At 40.5% G+C, this 17,742-nt stretch overlaps 1 protein-coding gene across 7 annotated transcripts in view; it reads right to left on the reverse strand.

Annotated features, from left to right (window-relative positions):
* HERC2 (HECT and RLD domain containing E3 ubiquitin protein ligase 2) overlaps positions 1-17,742 on the reverse strand; it is a 135,740-nt gene that overhangs the window by 102,354 nt on the left and 15,644 nt on the right. For 5 of the 7 annotated variants that reach the window (XM_026447191.2, XM_026447192.2, XM_026447195.2 and 2 more), the window contains exons 3-4: positions 9,405-9,519; positions 2,854-2,988 (exon numbers count right to left, since the gene is read on the reverse strand). In XM_026447191.2, coding sequence (XP_026302976.1) covers positions 2,854-2,988; positions 9,405-9,519 — 250 coding nt within the window. The remainder of the gene's footprint in view (positions 1-2,853; positions 2,989-9,404; positions 9,520-17,742) is intronic. The other 2 variants (XM_026447194.2, XM_026447193.2) reach the window with 1 other exon arrangement.

Here is a 17,742-nt window from a genome sequence, read left to right on the forward strand (position 1 = left end):
CACCTCAGTGAGAGGACAACGCACCTCAACACCTCAGTGAGAGGAGGACGCACCTCAGTGGGAGGACGACGCACCTCAGCACCTCAGTGAGAGGACGACGCGCCTCAGTGAGAGGACGACGCACCTCAGCACCTCAGTGAGAGGAGGACGCACCTCAGTTAGAGGATGACGCACCTCAGCACCTCAGTGAGAGGAGAAGGCACCTCAGTGAGAGGAGGACGCACCTCAGTGAGAGGTCTCATCTCTCAGGCAGAGTTCAAACAGGATGGACCTGGGGGAGTTGCACAGACTGTCCCATATCTCTTCCTGCTTTGCCTGAGCACACAAGTGAGGATATTACTTGTATCTTTAAAGTTCCTAAGTAATCTGGTACTGATAAGATCTCTGAGATTCATGTCAAACTAATGTGGCAACCCAACCTTGTGTGTTAGTTCAACTCCTCTCCTAACAGTGACTAGAACAAGTAGGCAGAAAATTATTTCAAGTCAAGCATACCTGAACAATGACAACCTGATCTCACTAAGCTTTACAGAGCAGCAAAATACACTTTTTTTTTTTTGAGATGTAGTCTCACTTTGTCACCCAGACTAAAGTGCAGGGGTGCAATCGAGATTACAAGCGTCCACCACCACATCCAGCTAATTTTTGTTATGTTTGGTAGAGACGGTTTCACCATGTTGGCCAGACTGGTCTTGAACCCCTGACCTCAAGTAATCCACCCACCTCAGCCTCCCAAAGTGCTGGATTACAGGCATGAGCCACAGCACCCAGCCATTCTTATTACGTGTGCATGAAACATTCCACAGAATACACCATATTCTGGGGCTTAAGACAAGCCTCAACATTGAAATCACAGAATATGTTCTCTGACTACAACTAATTTAGAAATTGTTAACAGGATGTATTTGAAAATCCCCAAATATTTGGAAACGAAATAACACATTTCCAAATAGTAAGTGGGCAAAAGAAGAAATTAAAAGGGAAATTAGAAAATATTTTCAACTGAATGAAGATGAAAATGAATAAACATTTCCAAATTTGTGAAATGTGGCTAAACAATGCTTAGAGGGAAATTTATATTATAGTTTTGAACACTTGTTGGAAAAGACAGAAAATCTAAAGTCAATTATCTAAGCTAAGCCTTTACCTTAAGAAACTAGAAGAGACAGAAGAGCAAATGGAACCCAAAGCCAGCAGAAAAAAGGAAATAATAAAGAGTAAAGCAGAAATCAATGAAAAAGAAAACAAACAAAATCACTAAAACCAACAACTGGCTCTTTCAAAAAACTCAAACTGATAACTTCTAGTAAGGATGAACAAAATGGAAAGAGAGAAAATACAAGGCACATTTCAGCAAATTTCTGGATAACAGGCAGTATGTGCTGGTACTTACTACATGCAAGATAACAGCATACGCACTTTGCCTGGCCTACTGTACTGATCCCATAATAAATTACAAAGTGGGTACTATTATTAACTGCAGATATGAATTTTTTTCTTAAGAGACAGGGTCTGACCCTGTCACCCAGGTAGAGGCACAATCATAGATCACTGCAGCTTCAAACTGCTGGCCTCAAGTAATTCTCTTACCTCAGCGTCCCAAAGTGCTGGGATTACAGGTGCAAGCCTGGCGTCACAAATTATTTTTATATATGTACATTTACACATGTATGTCCATGCAAGGAAAAGAAAGTCTGAATATCCACACCGAAGGGATAATAGTGGCTAAATCTTAGAGGAAAACTGAAATTTGGGTGGTGGGCAGTCAGGCGAAATTTCTGCTTTATAATCTATACATTTTTATTAAAAAAATTTATTCCATGTATATTTTTAATTGGAACAAAAATGCATCAGACATTTAAAAAACTGAATTACACAAACAAAAGTAAGCATATTAAATATATGGGTTTTACTGGTTTGGATAAAGGCAAGAGATTACGAAAGTCCATCCACGATAAAGAACTCCTATAACCCAAAACAAAAAACTTAATTAAAAATGGGCAAAAGGGCTAGGCGCAGTGAAACCTCGTCTCTACTAAAAATACAAAAAATTAGCCAGGCACGGTGGCAGGCACCTGTAATCCCAGCTACTCAGGAGGCTGAGGCAGGAGAATCACTTGAACCCGGGAGGCAGAGGTTGCAATGAGCCGAGATTGCACCACTGCACTCCAGCCTGGGCAACAAGAGCCAAACTCTATCTCCAAAGAAAAGAAAATGGGCAAAGGATTTGAATAGACATTTCTCCAGTGAATGTACACTAATGGTCAATAAGCATGTAAAAAGATGCTCAGAATGACTAATCAACAGGGAAATGGGAAATGCAAATCAAAACAATGAGATGCTGTACCTACTCACAAAAATTAGGATGGCTATCATCAGAAAAGAAAAAGTGTTGGTGAGGGTGTGGAGAAATTGGAACCTTGGTAGACTGCTACAAGAATGTAAAACAGTGTAGCCACTGTGGAAAACAGTTTACTGGTTCCTCAAAAAGTTACATGTAGTGCCAGGTACAATGGCTTACACCTGAAATCTCAGCAACCCAGGAGTCTGAGGCAGGAAGAACCGTTGAAGCCAGGAGTATAAGACCAGCCTGGACAACACAGTGAGATTCTGTCTTTAATTAGTCAACTGTGATGGCTGGGTAACCACGTGAATATACTTAATGCCAATGAACTGTACACATAAAAATGGTTAAAACGGTAAGCTTTATGGTATGTATATTTTACAATGTTTAAATTTTTTAATTACATTTTTAAAAATTGTTACCAAAAAAAATACTAAGAATCCATCCAAGTTATACAGAAAAGGAGTATCAGATCAAGCTTTCCAAAGTGCCAAAACTCACAAGATTACCTGGTTGCTTGCCCCATACCCAGCTTTCCAGAATTGACTTGGCCCTATATACAGGTGCAGGAGTTTCTTCTTCATCTTTTTTCTCTTTGTCATTCATATCTTCTTTCTTTGTTCCACTTGGTTCGACGCTATCATCTGCAGAATTAAAAATATTTTAATCTGTAACTGCTTTTCAGAATGCCATACCATTAGTCTCTGCAAATGTCCCTCCCCGAAAAGTTACAACACACATCATTAACTGAATGTTTGCCCACTTAAAAATAAAATACATCAGTCACACCTGTAACAGATCCAGTACAATTTTCATAAAGAAACCAATATATCACCCAGGCACGGGGGCTCATGCCTGTAATCCCAGCATTTTGGGAAGCCAAGATGGGTAGATCACAAGGTCAGGAGATCAAGACCATCCTGGCTAACATGGTGAAACCCCGTCTCTACTAAAAATACAAAAAATTAGCCAGGCATGATGGCGGACGCCTGTAATCCCAGCTACCCAGGAGGCTGAGGCAGGACAATGGTGTGAACCCTGGAGGCAGAGCTTGCAGTGACCGGAGATGGCGCCACTGTACTCCAGTCTGGGCAACAGAGCAAGACTCCGTATCAAAAAAAAAAAAGAAAAAGAAACCAATATAACAAATTAGTCAAAGCATGTCTTCCAAAATGATATTCCATCAACTTCCTAGCACATTTCACAACTGAGAAACTTAGTCTTTGATATTTACCTACTTCAATTTCACACCAATTGCTTTTTTCCAGTGAGTCCCAATGCTTGTGTATACATGGGAAAAGGGAGGGTGTAGAACGGGAGTATGATTCAAAAATCTTTTAACTCTTTACAAGGCCCTACTCCACTGCCAACTGAGAAGCACTGCTATGCAGGGGCACTGTCACTGAGAGCAGAATTCAAGAGCACTGGGACACAAAGGAAAAGCTGAGAACAATGACTTTAGGCCACTGACAATGTGAAGTTTCAGTCAAAAACAATTGTCATAAAACTCCTTACATAGTAAGCGAAGAGAAGAGAGAACTAACCTTAACCTTGAAGTGTAAACACGTTCCATCACACAAGGCTATTACTAAACATCCAAACAACATAATTAGAAAAATGTATCGAAATCGGTGAAAGACATGATATTCCATCCAAATTACAAATAATGAGTGCCTAAAAATCTCTAAGGAAACAGATCCTCTGTTTACAACACTTCTGACACCAAATGGATGGACTTTTGCACCAGGCAATTCTCCAGTCCTCTGCAACACCCATCTACGTGTCCCACAGTGCAATTCAATTCTGAAACTAACTACCTAGAATTAGCACAGACCCCACAGGTTAATAACAGGAAAGAAAAAGTGCAATGCTGAAAAAAATATCCAAAGAACTAATGGCTGAAAACTTCCTAAGTTCAGCAAATGACATAAACCTAGGCAGACTGAAGAATCTAGGCAGACTGAAGAAGCCCAAACAAGATAAATCCAAAAGAAGTCATGACTAGGCACATCATAATCAACTGCTAAACACTAAGGACAAAACTTTCTGAAAAGTGCCACAGAAAGCAGGTATAGAAGAGTGTGTTGTGGAGCCCGAAATTAAGGCTAAATATTACGTGCTGCCTTGACGTCAGTAAAATCAAGAAGGCCTCAAATAGCCTAACCACAAGATCTCCCCCGAGCTCTGCTCCCACGGATAAGGTCCCAAAGCCAAACAACCCTCCTTATCATGGAGACCCGACCCCAGCCTGCTCATCCCTGCCGGTCCAGAGTTATTCAAACAAGCCAATCACATCTTCCCATGGAAGCAAAGTCATCTCACCCTCTTCTTACTACAAAATGTGCCTCCCGCAGGCCCTGGTGGTTCACTCTGTTCCCAAGTGCAGCCCCCGTGTGGCATGCGGTGTCCCCCACCTCCAGGGCTGTAAGCATGCATGACTAATAAACGGCTATTTCATCTGTCCAGTGTCAGTGTCCTATGTTCAGCCATCCCATATCCCTAGGGCAGGAATCTTCTAGGGTTATAAACAGAACTTTAATCAACCTCTCCTTGGTTATTTTACTGGTTCCATGATACAGCTTCTTCTGTGCAAAAGATCTGAACAGAAACTTCACAGAAGATACAAGAGTGGCAAAGAACATGATATTCAGCATCATTAGCCATTACGGAAATGCAAATTTAAACCACAATGAGATCCCACTAGACTTGTTAGAATGGCTCAACTAAAAATCACTGATAACACCAAGAGCTAACAAAGACACAAAGCAACAAAAACATGACAGATTGCCAGTGGGAATGCAAACTAAAATAGCCACTTTGGAACAGTTCAGCACATGATCCAGGTTTCATACTACTAGGTCTTTATCCTAGGGAAATGGAAACTATATTCACACAAAATCTGTACAGAAATGCTCACAGCAGGATTACAATTGCAAAAGAAACATGGAAACAACCACAAGGTCCTACAACAGCAGAATGGATAAACACAATGTGGTACATCCAAATGATGAAATACTATTCAGCAATAAAAATAACTATTAATACACAGAACAACAGATAAACTTCAAACATATAACTGGGAATAAATGAAGATGGTTTCAAAACATTAAGGTATGATTCCACTTACATGACATTCTCAAAAAGAATACCCTATCCTGATGGAGAACAGATCAGTGGTTGCCAGGGTACAAGGCCAGGGAACATGTGATAAAAAGGACAAGGGAGCTTTTGGGGTGATGAAACTTCTCCATCCTGATGATGGCGGGGGTTACATGAATCTACAGAACTCGTAATTTACTTAACTAGGGATCATAATAAAATAAATCTCATATAAGTTTTTTAATTAAAAAAATGTTGGCTGGGTGCGGTGGCTCATACCTGTAATCCCAGCTACTTGGGAGGCTGAGGCAGGAGAATAGCTTGAACCTGGAAGGCAGTTCACGCCATTCAAAAACAAACAACAAAAAAAAAAGTGAAAATAACCTAACATGTACTATACAAAGCATCTGGCCTAACAACAACACATTACCCTTTTAAATCTTTACAAACAACCTTGAAGGAGGCAGCCTTTGCTGTCTCCAGTTTACCAAGGTAGACATCTGGGATCACAGAATACAGAGCAGAACCCAGCCAGGAACACAGCTCAGGTGAGAACACAGGTGCTGGCACTAAATGCCAGACTCTGCACTACATGTATGTGTGCATGTGCGTATGTGTGCGTGTGTGTGTGTGGTCACTAACCACAGCCCAGGGGCCAAACCCAGTCCATAGCCTCTTTCTGTATGGTCTGAAAGGAAAGAAAGTATTTTACTTTTGTTGTTCTTTTGAGACAGAGTCTTGGCTCACCACAACCTCCGCCTCCCAGGTTCAGGCAATTCTCCCGGGTTCAAGTGATTCTCATGCCTCAGCCTCTGAGTAGCTGGGATTACAGGTGTGCACCATCATGCCCAGTTAATTTTTTTGTTTTTAGTAGAGATGGGGTTTCACCATGTTGGCCAGGCTGGTCTCGAACTCCTGACCTCAGATGACCACCCACCTCGGCCTCCCAAAGTGCTGGGATTACCGGTGTGAGCCACCACGCCCGGCCACCGTATTTTATATTTTTTAATGACTGAAAAATAATCAAAAGGAAAACAGTAGTTTGTGACTTGCAAACATTCTGTGAACGTCATCTTTTGGTGTCCATAAATAAAGTTTACAGAATGAACCTCCCCTGCCCACTGACGTAGTATTGTCTGTGGCTACTTTTGCACTACAGCTGCAAGGGCCCCTGGCTATGACAGAGACCACCATATGGTCCACTGACAGCTTAAAATATTTACTATCTGGTCCTTTAGAGAAAGTGTGCCACCCCTACCCTACATCTGGCTATAAATTTTACAAATAAAAAGAATGCAACATTCATAATTTTAAACTCAGTACACTGGAACACTGCTCATCTCCCTTCTTCAAGACGAAAAGCTTCGACAGTCACCAGGAAGCAGACAAGAACCCTAAGTACACCTCAAGTGTTATTCTCAGGAGCATAAATTACAATACTTTACAACAGCAAAAGCAGGATGAAGTCCCTGGTGGCCATGAAAACAACCAAGAATAATTAGCACCATCAGCTCAAAGACCACACCACATCAGCTTCAATATTTGTCTACTTTTCCTTTCACTACTGTAGGGTTCAAAGTATACATAGAGAAAATTGAACACATACTGCCCAAACACATTGCTTATAGAATGCTGGAGAGAAGGGAAGCGAGACCTCCCATTGGCCAGGTGTGGTGGCTCACGGCTGTAATCCCAGCACTTTGAGAGGCCAATGTGGGAGGATCACTTGAACCTAGGAGATCAACACTAGCCTGGCCAACACGGCAAAACCCCATCTCTATTAAAAATACAAAATCAGGCTGGGCGCGATAGCTCACATCTGTAATCCTAGCAGTTTGGGAGGCCGAGGTGAGAGGATCACTTGAGGTCACGAGTTCAAGACCAGCCTGGCCAAGATGGTGAAATCCTTCTTTACTAAAAATACAACAATTAGCTGGGCGTGGTGGAGGGCACCTGTAATCCCAGCTACCCAGGAGGCTGAGGCAGAGAACTGCTTGAACCCAGAGGCAGTGGTTGCAGTGAGCCGAGATCATGCCACTGCCCTCCAGCCTAAGCAACAGAGCAAGACTCCCTCGTGAGAGGAAAACACAAAGAAAAAAATTCATCAAATGTAATGAATAAAACATAAACTTTGGATTTTTCCATGTACTTAGCTTTTCTTAAAAAAAAAAAAAAAAACATTTCAAAAAATGTATTCGGTGTATCTAATACTGAAATGGAGAAAAGACTTAATGTTAAAGAAAAAACAAAACAAAAAGCTCTATAGACACTGACATGGAAAAGAGATTTAATGTTAAAAAAAAAAAAACTTTATAGTAATACCTCCCTATGAGAAGTGCTATATTAAATATAAACCTATTATGTTGTTTAAAAAAAAAAAGATGAAAATCAAAAGCACTATGCAGAGTGAAAGAAGCCAGACAGAGAAGAACCTGACTACATGATTCAATTTATGGAGTTCTAGAACCGGCACAATCTGTCAATGTTAGAGAAACATCAGACCAGTTATTGACTCTGGGAAGAAGGGACAGGACACGAGAGAACTTTCCGGGCAAGAGTCATGATAAAGATGTGGGTTACACAGGTTACATTTGTCAAAACTTATGAAATGGTGAACTCAAAATAGATGCGTTTCATTATATATAAATTTTACCTGAAAGTCAAAAACATAAAGTTGAACTAGAATCAATTACATACATGAGTGTCTAAGGAGCTAGGTGAGACAAACAGTGGATGGACAGATGGCAGGATGTGGAGCCAAACACGGTGGAGAACATGGGGGTGAGTCTGCAGCCACTCACTGTACACGTCTGACAGTTATTGTGCGTGTGTGTGTATTTTCAAACAAACATAAAAAAAAAACCACGGGTAACTGCTTGACACTGAAACTGAATAGGGAGACTAATACTTTTTCCCATGGTTTGTTTTGCTTTTTTTTTTAGATGCAGTCTCACTCTGTCACCAAGGCTGGAGTGCAGTAACACAATCTCAGCTCACTGCAACTTCCACCTCCTGGGTTCAAGCAATTCTCCTGCCTTGGCCTCCCAAGAAGCTGGGATTACAGGCGCCCGCCATCATGCCTGGCTAATTTTTGTATTTTTTAGTAGAGATGGGGTTTCACCATGTTGGCCAGGCTGGTCTCAAACTCCCAACCTCAAATGATCTGCCTGCCTCAGCCTCCCAAAGTGCTGGAATTACAGGCATGACCCACCACACCCGGTCCCCACGTATTTTCAAGTGGACACTATCCCGATTCATTCTACAAAAGAAGAAATACTTTCTTCAATCTAATGCTCTCCCAACTGAGCTATTTCAACTTAGAAGAAACACCTTCTAAAGTGGTAGCTTTATCCATGTTGATGACTCTCAAGTAGGAGGACCAACAAACTTCAACAACGGGTCTCAACCAAGGATCTTTCCCACTTCAACAACGGGTCTCAACCAAGGATCTTTCCCGATTCAACAACGGGTCTCAACCAAGGATCTTTTCCACTTCGACAACGGGTCTCAACCAAGGATCTTTTCCAATTCAACAAGTTTAGGGTGTATACAAGCACCCATTTTTTTTAAACCTCAATGGGGATTCTGAAACACAGCCACCGTTATGAACAACCTAATGATAGTCTTACCGAGCTTTCAAAACTACAATACTAAATAAGATTGTTCAGTGGCATTTTGTTGCAGGCCAAAGGTTTCCAAAAAGTGTTTAATATACTCCCAAAGAACACCACAAATGCAGCAAGACGGTTTTGCAATAAAAATGCCTTCAATTCACATAAAACAATAAAATCCAGGCAGCTTGTATTAACTACCATTTTAAACAATAATCTCCAAAGTGAAAAGCAAAACTTCAAAGAGTTAAGCTCAAAGCTCCTATTCCTATAGCGCATTACAAAATTTCTATAAAATGCATTTTATAATGGTCTTTACAAAATAAAAAACACTAGTTAAAGGCCTTTACCTTTTCTAGGAAGGAGCTCTCCATTCTGGGTTGATTCTGTTCCAGTGTACACAATTTCTCCATCTTTAACCATTTCGTTCCACAGACCACAGAGCCCATCTCTTGTGAATGCAAGCTAGCAAAGATAAACGAGATAAGCTTACAGAGTGCTCACATTCACACCGCAATTTTTAAAGAATGATATGGGTGGCCAGGCACGGTGGCTCAAGCCTGTAATCCCAGCACTTTGGGAGGCCGAGACGGGTGGATCACAAGGTCAGGAGATCGAGACCATCCTGGCTAACACGGTGAAACCCCGTCTCTACTAAAAAAATACAAAAAAAACTAGCCGGGCGAGGTGGCGGGCGCCTGTAGTCCCAGCTACTCGGGAGGCTGAGGCAGGAGAATGGCGTAAACCCGGGAGGCGGAGCTTGCAGTGAGCTGAGATCCGGCCACTACACTCCAGCCTGGGCGACAGAGCGAGACTCCGTCTCAAAAAAAAAAAAAAAAGAATGATATGGGAAAAAAATCTCAATCCCCCTTATGTATTCAATCACTCAGTAATAAAATCAATGATTTACTAAATTAGTGACTTAAACATTTCATGAAAATCATCCAAGAAATATAAGTGAAAATGTGCACAACAGTGTCAATACTAGGCTACCTCTTATGTAACATACAAGAAAAAAGACACGTGGTCCGGCGAGGTCACTCATGCCTGTAATCCCGGCACTTATGGGAGGCCAAGGGGGGCAGATCACCTGAGATGAGGAATTTGAGACCAGCCTGGCCAACACGGTGAAACCCCATCTCTACTAAAAATACAAAAAAATTAGCCAGTTATGGTGGCATGCACCTGTAATCCCAGCTACTCAGGAGGCTGAGGCAGGAGAATCGCCTGAACCCAGGAGGCAGAGGTTGCAGTAATCTGAGATCGCACCACTGCACTCAGCCTCAGTGACAAGAACAAGACTTGGTCTCAAAAAAAAAAGAAAAGAAAAAAAAGACACACACAAACAAACACACATGCATGTGCTCTGAAAAGATAAACCAAAAGCAAGTATCAATGACTACCTGTGGGGAAATGGGGAGGGGATATGGACCAGAAAAAGCAACAACATTTTAAGTATACTTTGTGTCTTTACTTCTGAAATATACATGACTTTCATCCTCAAAAATTAAAATTAAATCATAAAAAAGGCCGGGCGCGGTGGCTCAAGCCTGTAATCCCAGCACTTTGGGAGGCCGAGATGGGCGGATCACGAGGTCAGGAGATCGAGACCATTCTGGCTAACATGGTGAAACCCCGTCTCTACTAAAAACTACAAAAAACTAGCCGGGCGATGTGGCGGCGCCTGTAGTCCCAGCTACTTGGGAGGCTGAGGCAGGAGAATGGCGTGAACCCGGGAGGCGGAGCTTGCAGTGAGCTGAGATCCGGCCACTGCACTCCAGCCTGGGCGACAGAGCAAGACTCCGTCTCAAAAAAAAAAAAAAAAAAAAAAAAATCATAAAAAAACAAAACCTAAAACTGGCAACAAGCAAATTAACCCACGCATATACAAAGAAAAGTATGTCAAAGGACTTTTGAACTATACATAATTAATAGAATATACTATAATGAAAAATAAAATCTTATATTTATTGGTATTGATAATATTGTCACAATTTTAGAACTACTTCACGTTGCACAATAAAGCAATGTAAATACAGTAAAACATGTTTATGATAAAGTATTAAATGTTATTAGAAATTAAGACTTTAGGCCAGTCATGGAGACTAACACCTGTAATCCCAGCATTTGGGAGGCCAAGGTAGGTAAATCACTTGAGGTCAGGAGTTCATGACCAGCCTGGCCAACATGGTGAAACCCCACCTCTACTAAAAATATAAAAACTTAGCCAGGTGTGCTGGTGCATGCCTGTAATCCCAGTCCCTCGGGAGGCTGAAGCAGACTAGCACGAACCCAGGAGGCAGAGGTTTCAGGGAGACGAGATTGTGCCAATGCACTCCAGCCTGGGCAAATAGAGCGAGACTCTATCTCAAAACAATAATAATAATAATTAAGGTTTTCAGTATAAAAGAGGAAAAATATCAAAGAAATTTTGAAAAACAACTTAAATTGGAAATCTATGAACTTTATTTTTACATATGTTTGCTTACTCTGTTTTTTGGAAGGACCAGAATCAATGGCAACCTGACATCAGGCACCCAGATTTTGGTCTCTGAGTACCATTTCCCAATAAAAGAAGCTAGGACTCTTGGGGAAAATAAGATTCAAGGGCCAGGCAAAGATGAGTCTGGAATATCTTGTTTCCTCAAACAAAAAGCTATTCATGGCCAGGTGCGGTGGCTCACGCCTATAATCCTAGCACTATGGAAGGCTGAGGCAGGCAGATCACTTAAGGTCAGGAGTTCAAGACCAGCCTGGCCAACATGGTGAAACCTCATCTCTTCTAAAACTACAAAAATTAGTTGGGCGTGGTGGCAGATGTCCATAATCCCAGCTACTTGGGAGGCTGAGGCAGGAGAATAGCTTGAACCCAGGAGGCGGAGGTTGCAGTGGGCCAAGACTGTGCCACTGCACTCCAGCCTGGGTGACAGAGCAAGACTTTCTCTCAAAAAAAAAAAAAAAAAAAAAGCAGCTGTTCAAAGACTGATAGGGACTCCTGGCCAAATTTATAATAATTATAATAACTGTGAGCATCAAAATCAAAAACACCTTTGCTTGTCAACATTTGTGAGTCAGAAAAGGCCCAGAACAGGAAAAGGGGTCATTTCAGACACTGGGAGAAGGCATCCATTCTGAAAACTGTGTATGCAACAGAAGCCCCCTTGTCTGGCAAAAAAAAAAAAAAAAAAAGCCATTTTTAATTAAAAGAGACTCAGATGTTTGCCCATCTTTTTTTTTTTTTTAACTTCTGTGGATACACACTAGTTGTATGTATGTATGGGTATGTATATATGAGCTATTTTCACACAGGCATACTATGTGTAATAATCACATCAGAGTAAATGGAGTACTCAATAACTGCATTTATCCATTGTGTTACAAACAATCCAATTATACTTTGTTATTTTTAAATGGACAATAAATTGACTGTAGTCATCCTGTAATGCTGTCAAGTACTAGATTTTATACATTCTTTTTTTTTTTTTTTTGAGACGGATCTTGCTCTGGCGCTAGGCTGGAGGGCAGTAATGCGATCTTGGCTCAGTGGAACCTTCACCTTTCAGGCTCAAGCGATTCTCCTGCCTCAGCCTTCCGAGTAGCAGGAACTACAGGCTCATGCCACCATACCCAACTAATTTTTGTAGTTTTGGTAGAGATGGGGTTTCACCATGTCGGTCAGGATGGTCTGGGTCTCTTGACCTCATGATCCACCTGCCTTGGCCTCCCAAAGTGCTGGGATTACAGGCATGAGCCACTGCATCCAGCCCTATCTAATTCCATTTTTATACCCATTAACCGTCTGTACTTCACCCCCACTTTATCCTTCCCTGTCTCTGATAACCATCATTCTACTCTATCTCCATGAGTTCAATTGCTTTCATTTGCTTAGCTCCTACAAATTAGTGAGAACATGCAAAGTTTGTTTTTCTGGATCTGGCTCATGACATTCTGTCCCAGACTTAACATAATGACCTCCAGTTCTATCCATGTTGTTGCAAATGACAGTATCCCATTCTTTTTTATGGTTGAACAGTACTCCATTGAGTATATATACCACATTTTCTTCACCTATTCATTTGCTGGGGGATACTAAGGTCACTTCTAAATCTTGACTATTGAAAATAGTGCTGCAACAAACATGAGAATGTACATATTTCTTCAACATACTGATATTCTTTCCTCTGGGTATATACCTACCAGTGGGATTGCTGAATCATATGACAGTCCTATTTTTAGTTTTTTGAGGAACCTTCAAGCTAATCTCCATAATGGCTGTGCTAATTTATATTCCCACCAACACTGTACAAGGGTTCCCTTTTCTCTATATCCTTGCCAGCATTTGTTCTTGTTTGTCTTTTGGATATAAGCCATTTTAATTAGGGTGAGATAATATCTCATTGTAGTTTTGATTTACATTCCTCTGATGATCACTCATGTTGAGCACCTGCTCATACTGCCTGTTTGTCATTGGTATATCTTCTTTTCAGAAATGTCTATTCAAATCTTTTGCCCATTTGTATTGGATTATTAGATTTTTTTTTCCTACAGAGTTGCTTGAGCTGCTTATATATTCTGGTTATTAATCCCTTATCCGATGGGTAATTTGCAAGTATTTTCTCCCATTCTGTGGGCTGTCTTTTCATTTTGTTGACTGTTTCCTTTGCTGTGCAGAAGCTTTTTAACTCGATGTGATCCCATGTGTCCAGTTTAGCTTTGGGTGCCTGTGTTTATGAAGTATTACTCAAGAAATCATTATCCAGTGCAATGTCCTGGAGACTTTCCCCAATGTTTTCTTTTAGCATTTTCATAGTCTGAAGTCTTAGGCATAAGTCTTTACTCCATTTTGACGTGATTTTTGTATGTGGTGAGAGATAGCAGTCTAGTTTAACTTTTCTGCATATGGGTGTCTCATTTTCCCAGCACCATTTATCATTAAGACTATCCTTTCCCTCATGTATCCTCCGGATACCTCAAAGATGAGTTCACTGTAGATGTATGGATTCATTTCTGGGTTCTCTATTCTGTTCCATTGGTCGACGTGTCTGTTTTTATACCAGTACCATGCTGTGTTGGTTATACCTTTGTAGTAAACTTTGCACTTGATCTAAGCCAAAAAAGACCAGGAAGTGACTGTAGTGTAATTTCAAGTCAGGTAATGCAATTTCTCCAGTTTTGTTTTTTGCTCAGGATGGCTTTGGCTATTCTATGATTCCATATAAATTTCAGGATGTTTTTTTCTATTTCTGTGAAGAATATCATTGGTATTTTGATAGGGATTACACTGAACCTGTAGATTGTTCTGGGTAGTACAGACATTTTAACAATATTGATTCTTCCAATCCATGAACATGGAGTATCTTTTCCTTTTTTGTGTATCTTCTTCAATTTCCTGCATCAATGCTTTACAGTTTTCATAGTAGAGATCTTTTCACTTCTTGGGTTAGGTTTATTCCTACGTATTTTACTTTATTTGTAGCTATTATAAATGGAATTATTTTTCTTGATTTATTTCTCATACTGTTCACTGCTGACATATAGAAATGCTACTGATTTGGCTGGGTGCAGTGGCTCATACCTGTAATCCCAACACTTTGGGAGGCCGAGGCTGGCGGATCACCTGAGGTCAGGAGTTCAAGACCAGCCTGGCCAATGTGGTGAAACCCTGTCTCTACTAAAATACAAAAATTAGCCAGGTGTGGTGGCAGGCGCCTGTAATCCCAGCTACTCAGGTGGCTAAGGCAGGAGGATCGCTTGAACCTAGGAGGTAGAGGTTGCAGTGAGCCAAGACTGTGCCACTGCTTTCCAGCCTGGGCCACAGAGTGAGACTCCACCTCAAAAAAAAAAAGAAAAGAAAGAAATGTTACTGATTTTAGTATGTTAATTTAGTACCCTGCAATTTTACTGAATTTATTAGTTCTAATCATTTTTTGGTGGAGTTTTTAGGTTTTTCCAAATATAACAATCATCTGCAAACATGAATAATTTAGCTTCTTCATTTCCAATTTGGATGCCCTTTTTTTTTATTATTTTTTTCTGAGATGCAGTCTTACTCTGTAGCCCAGGCTGGAATATAGTGGCACAATCTCAGCTCACAGCAATCTCCGCCTCCGGGGTTCAAGCGATTTCCCTGCCTCAACCTCCCAAGTAGCTGGGACAACAGGTATCCGCCACCACACTCAGCTAATTTTTATATTTTTAGTTGAGATAGGGTATCACCATGTTGACCAGGCTGGTCTCAAATTCCTGACCTCAAACGATACACTCACCTCAGCCTCCCAAAGTGCTGGGATTACAGGTGTGAATCACTGCACCCGGCCTTTATTTCTCTCTCTTATCTAACTCCTCTAACAAGGGCTTCCAGTATTATATTGAGTAACAGTGGTGACAGTGGGCATCCTTGTCTTGTTCCAGATCTTAGAGGAAAGGCTCTCAGTTTTTCACCTTTCAGTATACTAGCTGTGCGTCAGTCGTATATGGCTTTTATTGCGTTGAGGTGTGTTCCTTCTGCAACCAGTTTAGGGTTTTTATTATGAAAGGATGTCAAATTTTATCAAATGCCTTTTTAGCATGAATTTAAATGATCACATGGTTTTTTATCCTTCATTCTATTGATATGACGTATCAAACTGATTGATTTGGATATGGTGAACCATCCTGGCATCCCTGGGATAAACCCCACTTTGGTCATGAAGAATGATCTTCTTAATGTGTTGCTGAATTCGGTTTCCTGGTATTTTGTTGAGTATTTTTGCATCAATGTTCATCTGGGATATTGGCCTGTTTTCTTTTTTGATTATGTCTTTGTCTGGTTTTGGTATCAGGTATCAGGCCTTTTAGAATAAGTTTGGAAGTATTCCCTTCTCCTCTATTTTTCAGAATAGTTTCACTAGGATTGGTAATAGTTCTTTAAATGTTTGGTAAAATTCAGCAGTGAGGCCATTGGGTCCCGGGCTTTTCTTTGCTGGAAGACTTATTATTATTACAGTTTCAATCTCATTACCTGTTATTGGTACGTTCATGTTCTGGATTTCTTCATGGTTCAACCTTGGAAGGCTGTATGTGCCTGTGAAATTATCCATTGCTTTATCCTTTTTTTTTTTTTTTCCCTGAGACACAGTCTCACTCTGTCACCCAGGCTGCAGTGCAGTAACATGATCTTAGCTCACTGCAACCTTCACCCCCCAGGCTCAAGTGATTCTCATGCCTCAGCCTCCCAAGTGGCTGGAATTACAAGCACGCAACACCACGCCTGGTTAATTTTTGTATTTTTAGTAGAGATGGAGATTCACCATGTTGGCCAGACTGGTCTCAAAATCACGACCTCAAGTGATCCACCTGCCTCAGCCTCCCAAAGTGCTGGGATTACAGGCATGAGCCACCGTACCCAGCCTGCAAACTTATCTATTTCTTCCAGATTTTCCAATTTATTGACATATAGTTGTTCATAGTCTCTAATGACCCTTTGAATTTCTGCAATACCAGTTGTAATGCCTACTTTTTCACCTCTGATTTTATTTATTTGGGTCTTCTTTTTCTCTTAGCCTGCCTGAAGGCTTGCCAATTTCATTTATCTTTTAGAAAAACCAACTTTTCTTTTCATTGATCTTTTGTGTTCTTTTCTTCATTTCAACTTCATTTTATTTCTGCTCTGATATTTATGATTTGTGTCCTTCTAATTATGGGTTTGGTTAGCTCCTTCTTTTCTAGTTCTTTAAGATGTACCATTAGGTTATTTATTTGAAGTTTTTCTACTTTTTTGATTTAGGCACTTAGAGCTATAAATTTTCCTCTTAGTACTTCTTTCACTATATCCCACAGGTTTCGTATGCTGTCTTGCCATCGCCATTTGTTTCAAGAAATTGTTTAATTTCATTCTTAATTTTTTCATTGACCTGTTGGTCATTCAGGGGCACATTGTTTAATTCCCATGTGTTGGTGGAGTTTCCACAATTCCTCGTTATCGATTTTTAGTTACAATCCATTGTGATCAGAGAAGATACTTGACATAATTTTTTTAACTTTTTTATGGCAAAAGACAGGAATCTAGCTTCATTCTTCTGCATATGACTATCAAGTTTTCCCAGCACCATTTATTGAAGAGACTGTCTTTTCCCCAGAGTATGTTCTTGGTACCTTTGTCAAACATGAGTTTGCCATAGATGTGCAGATTTGTTTCTGGATTCTCTACTCTGTTCCGTTGGTCTATGTGTATGTTTTTATGCTAGTACCATGCTGTTTTGGTTACTATAGCTCTGTAGTATAATTTGCAGTCAGGTAACCTGATTCCTCCAGTTTGTTTCTTTTTAATTAGGAAAGCTTCAGCTCTTCTGAGTCTTTTGTGGTCCAACATGAATTTTAGGATTTTTTGTTGTTTCTGTGAAGAATGTCATTGGCACTTCACTAGGGATTGCATTGAATTAGTAGATTGCTTTGGGTAGTATGGACATTTTAACAATACTGATTCTTCCAATCCATAAACATGAAATATTTTTCCATTTTTTGTGTCCTCTTTAATTTCTTTCATCAGCATTTTAGAGTTTTCATTACAGAGATCTTTGTAATGATCTTCTTTGGTTACTTCCCAGGTATTCAATTTTATATGTGGCTACTGTAAATGGGATTACTTTTCTAATTTCTTTTTCATATTGTTTACTATTGGCACACACAGAAATGCTACTGATTTTTGTA

Source organism: Piliocolobus tephrosceles, chromosome 6, assembly GCF_002776525.5.
Source record: "Piliocolobus tephrosceles isolate RC106 chromosome 6, ASM277652v3, whole genome shotgun sequence".
In the NCBI taxonomy this organism is placed as follows: domain Eukaryota; kingdom Metazoa; phylum Chordata; class Mammalia; order Primates; family Cercopithecidae; genus Piliocolobus; species Piliocolobus tephrosceles.